Source organism: Leishmania martiniquensis, chromosome 15 (genome assembly GCF_017916325.1).
Source record: "Leishmania martiniquensis isolate LSCM1 chromosome 15, whole genome shotgun sequence".
In the NCBI taxonomy this organism is placed as follows: Eukaryota; Euglenozoa; class Kinetoplastea; order Trypanosomatida; family Trypanosomatidae; genus Leishmania; species Leishmania martiniquensis.
Window position 1 is genome coordinate 238,440 of NC_090150.1, and position 11,371 is coordinate 249,810.

Below are 11,371 nucleotides of genomic sequence, written 5' to 3' on the forward strand. Positions count from 1 at the left end.
ACCTACACCCCTCCGCATATCTTCCCTCCCTCAGGGTCACCACCGCAGTTAGCGAACTCTTCCGCGTTGGCTACCGTTGCGCTCGCTAACGCTGCAACCCGCAGCCCTCTCAGAGTTACAGGCCACGATAAAATCTGTCGCGGAGACCCTATCACAGCCCACACTCCCGCACCTCCCACCTTTCACAGCGGCATCCGGGGCCTTTGCGCACCGCGCGAGGCTTCCACCATCGAAGATGAACCTCAAAAAGCCCATTCCCTTCTCACGAGACGACGAAACAAACGTCTCGGTGACGTTTCCGTCCTCTCGTCCACCATGCCACCCCCAACTTCCTCCCCGGCAGTAGCCGACGCATCCGCAACCAGAGAGGCGGAGCGCCGGCGACTGGAGGCCGAGGAGGCGGAGCGTCGGCGACTGGAGGCCGAGGAGGCGGAGCGTCGGCGACTGGAGGCCGAGGAGGCGGAGCGCCGGCGACTGGAGGCCGAGGAGGCGGTGCGTCGGCGACTGGAGGCCGAGGAGGCGGTGCGTCGGCGACTGGAGGCCGAGGAGGCGGAGCGTCGGCGACTGGAGGCCGAGGAGGCGGAGCGCCGGCGACTGGAGGCCGAGGAGGCGGAGCGTCGGCGACTGGAGGCCGAGGAGGCGGTGCGTCGGCGACTGGAGGCCGAGGAGGCGGTGCGTCGGCGACTGGAGGCCGAGGAGGCAGAGCGTCGGCGACTGGAGGCCGAGGAGGCGGTGCGTCGGCGACTGGAGGCCGAGGAGGCGGAGCGTCGGCGACTGGAGGCCGAGGAGGCGGTGCGTCGGCGACTGGAGGCCGAGGAGGCGGTGCGTCGGCGACTGGAGGCCGAGGAGGCGGTGCGTCGGCGACTGGAGGCCGAGGAGGCAGAGCGTCGGCGACTGGAGGCCGAGGAGGCGGAGCGCCGGCGACTGGAGGCCGAGGAGGCGGTGCGTCGGCGACTGGAGGCCGAGGAGGCGGTGCGTCGGCGACTGGAGGCCGAGGAGGCGGTGCGTCGGCGACTGGAGGCCGAGGAGGCGGAGCGTCGGCGACTGGAGGCCGAGGAGGCGGAGCGCCGGCGACTGGAGGCCGAGGAGGCGGAGCGTCGGCGACTGGAGGCCGAGGAGGCGGAGCGTCGGCGACTGGAGGCCGAGGAGGCGGAGCGCCGGCGACTGGAGGCCGAGGAGGCGGAGCGTCGGCGACTGGAGGCCGAGGAGGCGGTGCGTCGGCGACTGGAGGCCGAGGAGGCAGAGCGTCGGCGACTGGAGGCCGAGGAGGCGGAGCGCCGGCGACTGGAGGCCGAGGAGGCGGAGCGTCGGCGACTGGAGGCCGAGGAGGCAGAGCGTCGGCGACTGGAGGCCGAGGAGGCGGAGCGCCGGCGACTGGAGGCCGAGGAGGCGGAGCGTCGGCGACTGGAGGCCGAGGAGGCGGAGCGTCGGCGACTGGAGGCCGAGGAGGCGGAGCGTCGGCGACTGGAGGCCGAGGAGGCGGTGCGTCGGCGACTGGAGGCCGAGGAGGCGGAGCGTCGGCGACTGGAGGCCGAGGAGGCGGAGCGCCGGCGACTGGAGGCCGAGGAGGCGGAGCGTCGGCGACTGGAGGCCGAGGAGGCGGTGCGTCGGCGACTGGAGGCCGAGGAGGCAGAGCGTCGGCGACTGGAGGCCGAGGAGGCGGAGCGCCGGCGACTGGAGGCCGAGGAGGCGGAGCGTCGGCGACTGGAGGCCGAGGAGGCAGAGCGTCGGCGACTGGAGGCCGAGGAGGCGGTGCGTCGGCGACTGGAGGCCGAGGAGGCGGAGCGTCGGCGACTGGAGGCCGAGGAGGCAGAGCGTCGGCGACTGGAGGCCGAGGAGGCGGTGCGTCGGCGACTGGAGGCCGAGGAGGCGGAGCGTCGGCGACTGGAGGCCGAGGAGGCGGAGCGTCGGCGACTGGAGGCCGAGGAGGCGGTGCGTCGGCGACTGGAGGCCGAGGAGGCGGTGCGTCGGCGACTGGAGGCCGAGGAGGCGGAGCGTCGGCGACTGGAGGCCGAGGAGGCGGTGCGTCGGCGACTGGAGGCCGAGGAGGCGGTGCGTCGGCGACTGGAGGCCGAGGAGGCGGAGCGCCGGCGACTGGAGGCCGAGGAGGCGGAACGGCGCTATCGTCGACGCGCTCTCCAAGAGCTCTTAGAACTGGTGGCTCACGCCTGCGAGTCTGACGCGCCCGTGGTTTCGGAGGAGGCAGAGCGCGATGGTGTTTCTCTCATCGCTGACATCACGAAGCGCCTGCACGTTGCCCGGCAGCTGAGGGAGACGATAGGGGGAGGTGAGGGGGTGTCTGGCTCGGAGGTTCTCTGGCACGACTGGGACGCTGTGCAAAGCTACGGCACAGTGGCGCACATGTTGGCTGCGTACGCGCGCACTGCATGGGGACAGAAAAGTGGCAAGGTGGAAAGAGAGGGCCAAACGAACCAGAGGCTGTGGAATCTGCACCTCGAAGCGTGGCAGAACATTTCCGCGGCACTTCCTGGCATGTGGCGCCAGGCTTGGGCGTCGGCAACGGCAACGTGTGCGGGCGATGAGCAGCTGCGTGGCCCGGCTAGTATCGCAGCAGTAATGCAGCGGGAACCTATCACCATTTCAGGGCAGATGTCGGCCGAGCTCATCAGCTTCCTCGTGCAAAGCCGTTCGCTCAGCGGCCCGCCTTTCTGTGTGCGCGAAGTTCACGCCAAAGTTGTAGCAACCCTGGAAGCTGCGCTGAGGTCGTCGACAGCCATGGCTGCCACTTCTGGTGCGGCCACTGCCTCGACCGTGCGAGAGATGTCGTCATGGATAGCGGAGGTCATCGCGGCAGCGGCGGAGGCAATGAGGTGGCGTGACGAAGTTATCCAGCAGCAGGTTGCTGATTTTGCAAGCGCCACCACTGCGGCAAATGGCAGTGGCAGCGCCAACAGCATCATGCGCGAGGCACGCGTGGAGTTGCGGAAAGGTTCATGGGCACTCTGGTACGTGCTGAGAGTAGTGGGCCTGCTGGCGTGGTGGGAAGCCATGCTGCCTCACCTCTTGTGACCGCGCCTCAGCGCCATCGCATGTAGAGGCAGGCGCGACCAAAGGGCTTCCATAGGTACGGCACGCACGCGTGGGCAATGCAGGCGGGGAGTGGAAGGGGGAGCGAAGGCGCGCGGCAGAGGGAGTAGCGTGGAGGGAGAGGGCAGCCTTCACCCAGCCCCACTGCGCGCATGCGCCTGCCCGCCGGCCCGCATGCTTCACATCTCTTCCATCCTCTTTCACAGTCTGAGCCACCGCTATGAGCTCGCCGCTCATCCTCTCTCCCTCTCTTCGCAGCCATCGCTGTGCGTCGCTACCGTCGTTGGGGGGGAGGGGGTCTGTCGCGTGCGCGTCTCTGCTTCTACGCCCTCGCCCTGTCGGCTCTCCGTTTCACTCCCCCCCCGTGACGCGCATCTTCGCACATTTCTTCTCCGTTGGTCACCATCGCTTTTCGGCCGAAAAGAAGCGAAAGGAAAAAAAACGGAAGAACAAACGGTGGCGGCCCCCCCACCCCACCCCTTTCCCCTCTTTCCGCGGGTCTCTCCTCTCCGCTCCCCTCTCCTGCGGCGCTCGCGCAGCATGCCGTAGAGGGTTGTTTGTGGGAGGTGGGGGGCATCCACTAACGGCCACCAGCATAGACAGACACATGCACAGATGTATAGGCGCTACCCCTCTCCTGCGCACCCGTTGCCCTGTCCTCTCTCTCTTTTCCTCACCCGTTCTATTCTGCGTACTCGCCGTCGATGGAGAGCGGAGCTTGCTGTGAGAGGGCTCCCCCGCTCTCTTCCCTTTCATTGCATCACGTTTACCTGTCTCCACCACCGCACCACCTGTGCAGCTGGCACACGTACGCGGCTGTGTGGACTGCAGAGGGACGGTAAGCTTATGCTCTGTCTAAGTGCTCACCACGACAGCCGTGCATCAGAGGCCCGACTGCCCTGTAGAAGAGGCACGCGGCACATCCGCAGACATAGTGAGCAGGAAACACATATCACAGCAGGCATGTTCGACGCCCTTCGCTCCATTAGGCGGCACGCCAATGCGCTGAAGGAAAGGGCACAGAAGCGCGGCCCTCTCTCCCCCACTACTGCTCCGCGCACTGCGGACGATCTTCGCTGGCTGTTCCCGTACCTCTGCCACATCCACCGTTGTCAACGCGCCTTGCGTAGTAAGGAGGAAGACGACAGGAATGCCGAAGGAAACTATGCAATCCCGGAAGGCGGCGCGAGCGTCGCCGTCGTCGGGTCACTCACGATCCGTCAAGTGTCCGACATCTGCATGCACTATTCCAAGCCCTTGGCAGCCACTCCGCTCTCCGCCACGGGAGCCTTTCGTGAAGCGTCCCGGGACGACGTCGAGCTCTCTGTTGTCAGCGACGCACTTCCACTCTGTACCCTGTGGGGAGCTGTCCTTCGCCTATGGCACGGCTCGTGCGGAGACTGCCCGAAACTGCACACTCTTGCCGCTGCTGCGACGCAGCTACAGTGCCTATCGCCGAGTGATGAATCACCGATCGCGTACGACGCCGGTATAAGGCACATGTGCGCCGCGTTGTTGGCGGAAGCGCCAGACAAGCTTCGGCAGTTCCTGGATGCCGCGGACATGGGCAAAAAAAAGAGCGCCGTGTTCGAGAGTGGATCACAGCAACAGAGAGATTCGTTGTTGGCCGTGCGCGCCGACTCGCCAACCACGCAGAGCGCGCTGCGTCAAAGAAGACGTCGCAGCCCCGCAGAGCGCGATGCCAACGGGGCGCCTCAAAGGGCTCGTCACGATGCAGGTGCCAGCATTGCCGTTCGTGCTACCGGCCCCCTCACCCCACCCCTTCCTCTCCAGGGTACCTGCGCTCGAGCCCAAGCTGCCGCCTCACGATCACGCTCAGCAACTCCGCCGTCGCGCAGCCGCTCGCGGTCGCCTCCGCCGCAGGGGCTCTCCGTGGCTACGGCCACTCGGCCTGCCCCGGCGGCGCGTCCACGCCAGTTCGCCTTCTCTTTTAAAGTGCGAACCAGCGATGGAAGGGGCGACACCGCAGCTTTGAGTGCTGCTGTCGCTACAGAGCTTCCGCCGCAGCCACTGCAGTTGGGGGAGGGGGGGACGAGTGGCGCGGCTGAAATGACTGAGAGCCGAGCTGACCTAGTCGGCGGCGCACCACGCTCTCACGGTGCCCAACCATCGTTTCAGCAGCCGCACCCTTTCGTGTCGCCGCCTGCACCGCTTCGTCAGACGACGCTCGCGGCATTCACTGAAGGCACTGGGCTCTCCACCACGCGTTCGCACCCACAGCAACACCCCTCGCCGTCTGCCTCCGCGGCAAGGCGCCCATCGCAGCAGCAGCAGCAGTCTGTTGCCCCGTCGAAGGCCCCACCCTACGAGTACGACCTGCGTCACAGCGGCGGCGCTGTGCGAGGAGAGGAAAGGTGTCCACGTCCTCCAACGGGGGCGCCTAGTGGGGGGGGCTATCTGTCACCAAATAGCAGTCGCAGCAGCGCATTTAGTACGCTTGGCGGCTTCGTTACGGCGGGTGAGCAGCTCCTGACCGACGTTCGGCAGGGACGTGCGATGAGCTCCGCGTATCTCAGCAAGCGCTCTCCGGCCCTTGGGCTGCGGCGGAACATCGGCTTTCAGCCTCCGTACCAACAGCAGCAGCAGCAGGCGCCAGCAGGCGCGCTCGACGTCCAGCCGCTCGCGAGCAGCGCCCCGGCTCCCCCTGCAGGCAAAGCAGCCGGCAATGCAAGCCGAGCTACGGCGCCGGCCAGTGGTGCTGGCGGAGCCCGCGGCCCGGGAAACGCCGCCGCCGTGACGGCGCCCCATAAGCAAGGCGATGAAGACGACAGCAACGGAAGCTTCCCTGCCTCCCTACTGCTACCAGACGGCTCTGTCCCACCGCTCCTCAAACCGCTCGACGCGAAGCTCGTCACGCAGGTGGCGATGGAGATACTGGAGCACGGCGCCGGCGCGCGGCAGGTGGGGTGGGACGACATCGCCGGACTACAACACGCTAAGGCGAGTGTGGAGGAGGCGATCGTGTGGCCACTGCGCCGTCCAGACCTCTTTGTGGGACTGCGCGACCCGCCGCGCGGGCTGCTACTCTTTGGCCCACCCGGCACGGGCAAGACGATGATTGCGCGCGCCATTGCCAACCGCGCGGCGTGCACGTTTCTGAATATTTCTTCCTCTTCGCTCATGTCCAAGTGGATGGGCGACGGCGAGAAGCTGGTGCGCTGCCTATTCGCCGTCGCGACAGTGAAGCAGCCGAGCGTCATATTCATCGACGAAATCGACTCACTACTGTCCGTGCGCGGAGAGGGAGAGATGGACTCGGCGCGGCGAATCAAGACAGAATTTTTGGTGCAGCTGGATGGGGTGGCGACCGACCGCGGCGATCGAGTGCTCCTGATCGGGGCCACCAATCGGCCGGACGAATTGGATGAAGCAGCGAGGCGGCGCATGGAGAAGCGGCTCTACATTCCATTGCCCGACGAAGCGGCCCGCCGCGAGTTAATTCAACGCCTCCTCAAGTCGCTCGACCCGAGCGAAGCGGACGATGCAGGCGGCGTTGGGAAGTCTGGCGAAGCGGCGAGCACGGCCACCGCGACGGAGTCCGCTCGAGTCGTGCATACGCTTACCGACGCCGACCTGGACAGTCTCGTGCGCAGCACCGACGGCTACTCGGGTGCTGACCTGAAGCAGCTGTGCCGGGAGGCCGCCATGGGGCCCCTTCGTGAGATGTCTGTTGTGGAACTGAGCACTGTGGCGGCCGCTGATCTCCGGCCAGTGCAGCGCGCGGACTTCAGACAGGCCCTGAAGCGGTTGAAGCCGAGCGTTGGGCCCGCTGAGGTGCAGCGATATGTGGAGTGGAACAGGCTCTTCGGCTCCTTCAACGAGGGCGAAGACGACGAAGATGGCGAGACTAGGCCCCTTGAGGGCCAGGATGCCGACGGATGACTCAGAGGCCTACCTCTCCCCAGGGTCACCACCTCCTTACCAGCCGGCGGGGATGTATATGCGCACGGTGGAATAGACTTTCCGCGTTTACGGCGAGTTCATGTCAGAGAGCTTCACGAAGCCGGCGATGTTGAGGAGCGCGGCTGGTCGTTCATGGTACACTCAGTGCCAGCATCTGTGTCTTCCCCCTCCCCCTCCCACTCTCCAGCCTTCTCTCCCCCACCCGCACGCACACACCTTATTTACTCCTCACTTTGTTCGTACGCTCTCCCCTTCAATGTGATGTGCCATGTGCGGTGTGTGTGTGTCGGTGTGTCGCATCACCGCTTCTTCCCTTCGCTGAGGAACAGACGAACATGCGTGCGTGCTCTCCTTCGTATGAATCGCATCTCCTTCGCCCCTATGCGTGTCCCCCCCCGCCCCTTTAGTGGCAGCGGCCTCTGCAGCGCACCCTCCCACCTCTCGATGCCGCTTGCACGAAGCAGTAGTCAGACAGAGATGCATGCTCTCTGCCCAGAGGTGTCAGTCGCTGTAGGATTCACTGCCCTCTCCCCCTCGCTCACAACACCGGTGTCACCACCACCACCTCCACTCCTCCCGCCTCCTACTTCACGCCGACGCATCCTCTATCTCTCGTCTTCCTCCTCTACGCCCCCTCCACCCCATCGGCGCCCCGCCCATACGCGTGCGGCGCCGCGTGCACGGGCTGCGACGGCTCTTCTCCATCCCCCTCTCCCCGCACAGACACGCAGAGGCACACACCACATAAGCGCACACACAGACGAGCAAAGCTCAGTTTAGGGCTCAGCTTTTACTGTCATCTTTTGAAGACTGCCACGAATTGAACACTCGCATGGGGATGTCCGCCACCGCCGGGAAGACGCTCGCCGAGTACAAGGCGCCGTACCCTGAGCCGACGTCGGATCAGCGCCGGTTCGTGATCTTCCTCGAGCCTAAGGGCGACGACACGGAGCTGAACGACCTAAAGGTGGAGCTGATCCCCGGTCGTGTCGCTCATGTAGACGGAGCAAACCACTTCTTCCTTGGCGGCAAGATTGAAGAGAAGGTAATCGATGGGTGGGGCTACCCCTACTACGTCGTGACACTGACAACGATGGCAGGGACTCTCATGATGCCCCACGGTGATGCAGCACGCAAGAGGTCCCGCTTTGTGGCGCTGAACACAAAGGAGCTCTACCGCTATAACAGCAAGCTACCCATTGTGGTGTACGTGCCGAAGGACAGTGAGTTGCGCTACCGCATCTGGTGCGCCAAAGGCATCGACGGCGATGAGGCCAAGAGCATCAAAGCTATGGAGATGTGAACAGAAATCTGCTGCGCGTGCTAGAGTCTCTTCAGCACCCTCTTAAGTCACGACTCCGTCCTCCACTCTTCTTCCCCTCCTCCCCATTTGTCCTCCCCTTCCCCGCCCCCCTCATTCACTGCACCTCTCTCGCTCTCTCTCTCTTCTCGTGTGTCTTCTCTGTTTCGCTTCGATTACCGCAAACACCGTTGGTTCGGTCAATCTGCTCGCGTCTCTTTGCGTCCGGGGTGCCCGGATGTCGATGACCGTCTTGAACGCCGCATCGCGCGCGTGCTCCGATGCAGGCGGGCGGGAAGGGAAAGAGATTGGGGGAGGAGGGGAGGAAGAAGGGAAGTAGTCTATCCTCGCACTCGACGCCCCCTGCCGCCAACCCTCTCCCCCCAATCACACGCCCGGTCATACCTTCACCTCTTCCCACCCTCTGAAGCTCTCCTGTTTGCCTTCTACCCCCTCCTACTCCTCGTCCCCCTCCTCGTCCAACCGATTCTCTGCACTCTCCGCTCGCATACGCGTCAGTAACACACGGCTCAATCGCGCCTCGCACTTGGTCTCCCTCTCTGCTTACGGGCCCTGCGCGCGTCCTCTGGCGATTTTCTCTTCCCCTCAGCGCTTTCCATTGCACACACACACACACACATACACACTCACACCGTAGTGTGCTGACGCCCACACATCGACTTGGACCTCACTCTCCTTCACCATCGGCCCTTCCTCTTCCGCTCTTCCCCATGCCCTCTCTCGAGGACTACGGTGCGCCATACCCGGCAGCCGCCCCTGGCCAGGCGCGCAAGGTCATCTACCTGCCACCGCATGACCCCGCTGTAGAGAAGCAGCGCCTACGCGTGCAGATCATTGCCGGTCGTCACGAGAACTGTGAGGATGGTCGCCTTTGTCAGCTTACCGGTACTGTGTCGGAGGAAAGGGTGCAGGAATTGGGGTACCCCTACTACGTCGTCACGCTCGGCGACATGTGCCCCACTCACCGCTCCATCAGCGACCCGGAGAACGCAACGACCTTCGTGGCGCTTCATGAGAGCCCGATAATCGCCTACAGCAGTACGTTACCCATCGTCGTCTACGTGCCTGAGGGCGCCGAGGTGCACTACCGCATCTGGGGCGATGAAACCTCGCGGGTGCACAAGCTTCATGAGCAGCCTGAGGCCCCGTCCGTGCCTCCGTCACCACCCGCTCCCATACCAGAGGCGGAAGTGCACGCCACGGAGTCCCCCCCGGGTGATGCTCCCGAGGCGCCCGTCACCCAGACCTGCGAAGCGCAGCTGCTGTCAGCAGAGGAGCACCGCTGCACGAGCGATAACCCTCCCTCTACGCCGCCGGAAGAGCAGCAGTCCGCTCACGAGGCGCAGTCTGTGCCAGCCCTCCACGCTGCAGAGCTGGAGGAGAAGCCGCATCCCAAAGAGGTAGACACGGAGGAGACTCCAAAATCGGAGCGTCACCGCAGCCACCCGCCGAAGGCGCGTAAGCACAGCGCTGTCGTCTCGTCTCCAAGCCACGCCCCCCTGTCGTCCACAGAGAACTCACCGCGGTCCAACTCGAAGGCGGCGCATACGCCTTCCGCAGCACGGCCGAAACGCCGAGGCACTGAAAACGCCGCGGCCGATGAAAACGGCGGCGGCACCTCGAAGCCGGCACGCAGCGGCAGCATGTCCAGTAAGAACGGAGATCGCGACAGCGGCTACGAAAAGAAGGTGAAAGACCTGTGGAACCGCGCTCGGAGCAACTCGTCGCCGCGAAAATCTGCCTCGCCCAAGAAGAACGGCGGCAGCAGCAGCAAGGCGGACTTGTGAAGGGAGATGTAGCCGAGACCTGAAAGGTGGGCTGGATGAGCAAGTGCACAAGACGGAGCAGGGCGGCAGTGCGCGCGCGTACATACACACACAGATCTGGCAGTCTGCTCGAGGAGAAAGCGAGGGTGGTGCGCTGCTACAAAAATATTCAACCTCGAGTAGGTGTATACCTGCGTGCCGTAGGCGTTTCGTCTTCTGTGCACGGCGGGTGGGCTCTTTCCCTGTCACCCATCCCCATTTACTCCCCCCCTCCGACACACACACACCTCTTTCTCTCATGCGACTTATCGGGAGCTTAGTGGCTGCCATACCTTTTTTTCTTGATATCTTTTTTTGGATTGTGTTCGTCTCTGTGTGTACGCAGTACCACACGCGCCTACGCCGCCGCCACCAGCAGCTCAGCAAATCATTCAGCAGCCTTCTCCCTGCGTTTGTATGCGACTTGGGCGATGAAGAGAAGGCGTTGCGCACGTGCGGGCACGGTTCGGAGGCGCCGCAGCGGTGATCACACATTCGCGTTGCTCTCCTCTTGAGTGCGCCAGGCAGAGAAGCTTATCTGCCCAGCTGGTCTCAAGATGCGTCTGCTCCGCACCGAAAGTTTCGGCAGCAGTTCCTACGCAGACTGCCACCGCCCCTCTGCTCTCTTGTGCACGGCGGTGACATGTAGAGCAACTGTGCTCAGGAAAAAAAGGCCGCGTAAGGCCATGACAGGAGACAGAGGTGTATAAAGGCAGGCGGCGCAAAATCAGCGTCAGGGTCAATGGCACCCCCTCCTCACACCCTATCCCTTCACACACGCACACACACACCTTTCGCGCTTTCCCTCAGGCCCTCGCATTCGCGCTCGATCCAGCTCTTCCGCCCCACTCCTCCCGTCCCCGCTGTGCGCCTCTCCCTCTTCTGCTGTTGTTGCACCGTCGTGCGTCGGGCTTGTGTATTAGAGCCTCTTCTCATCCGTCGTGTATGCATCCCTTCTTCCCTTTCCCCCCTCCCCGACACGCACACATACACTCTCTCTCCCCTCATGGTCACTCATTCTTCGCGCGCCCGTCTGTGTGTCTGCCACAGCCCCCCTTCCCCCTCTTCTTTTGTGGTCCCATCCACCTTGTAAGGTCCTCCCTTGAAGGCACTCCACCGGGTGTTCCTCTCTCCGCATTCATCGTTTTCTCCTCCCTCTCCCCCATTCTGCCATGTATTTTTCCTCGCTGAAATCCGCTGCATCGGCCTGTGTGCACCGCCCTCCCTTTTCCTCCACACACACCCCCACACACACACACTTCACCTCCCCATG

The 11,371-nt window shown here is 64.3% G+C and overlaps 4 protein-coding genes across 4 annotated transcripts; all 4 read left to right on the forward strand.

The window, feature by feature from the left end:
• Nucleotides 1–315: 315 nt before the first annotated feature.
• Nucleotides 316–3,030, forward strand: LSCM1_06885 (uncharacterized protein; the record flags this gene model as incomplete). Its single annotated transcript, XM_067324288.1, has 1 exon — nucleotides 316–3,030. One exon carries the CDS (start codon nucleotides 316–318, stop codon nucleotides 3,028–3,030), a length of 2,715 nt encoding a protein of 904 aa, XP_067179959.1.
• A 2,088-nt stretch (nucleotides 3,031–5,118) lies between these two features.
• Nucleotides 5,119–6,951, forward strand: LSCM1_06886 (uncharacterized protein; the record flags this gene model as incomplete). The annotated part of the gene is made up of 1 exon (XM_067324289.1): nucleotides 5,119–6,951. The coding sequence occupies one exon, from the start codon at nucleotides 5,119–5,121 to the stop codon at nucleotides 6,949–6,951; it is 1,833 nt and encodes a 610-aa protein (XP_067179960.1).
• Nucleotides 6,952–7,810: 859 nt separating this feature from the next.
• On the forward strand, nucleotides 7,811–8,275 carry LSCM1_06887 (uncharacterized protein; the record flags this gene model as incomplete). Its single annotated transcript, XM_067324290.1, has 1 exon — nucleotides 7,811–8,275. The coding sequence occupies one exon, from the start codon at nucleotides 7,811–7,813 to the stop codon at nucleotides 8,273–8,275; it is 465 nt and encodes a 154-aa protein (XP_067179961.1).
• Nucleotides 8,276–9,003: 728 nt separating this feature from the next.
• Nucleotides 9,004–10,080, forward strand: LSCM1_06888 (uncharacterized protein; the record flags this gene model as incomplete). Its single annotated transcript, XM_067324291.1, has 1 exon — nucleotides 9,004–10,080. One exon carries the CDS (start codon nucleotides 9,004–9,006, stop codon nucleotides 10,078–10,080), a length of 1,077 nt encoding a protein of 358 aa, XP_067179962.1.
• Between the last annotated feature and the right edge of the window lie 1,291 nt (nucleotides 10,081–11,371).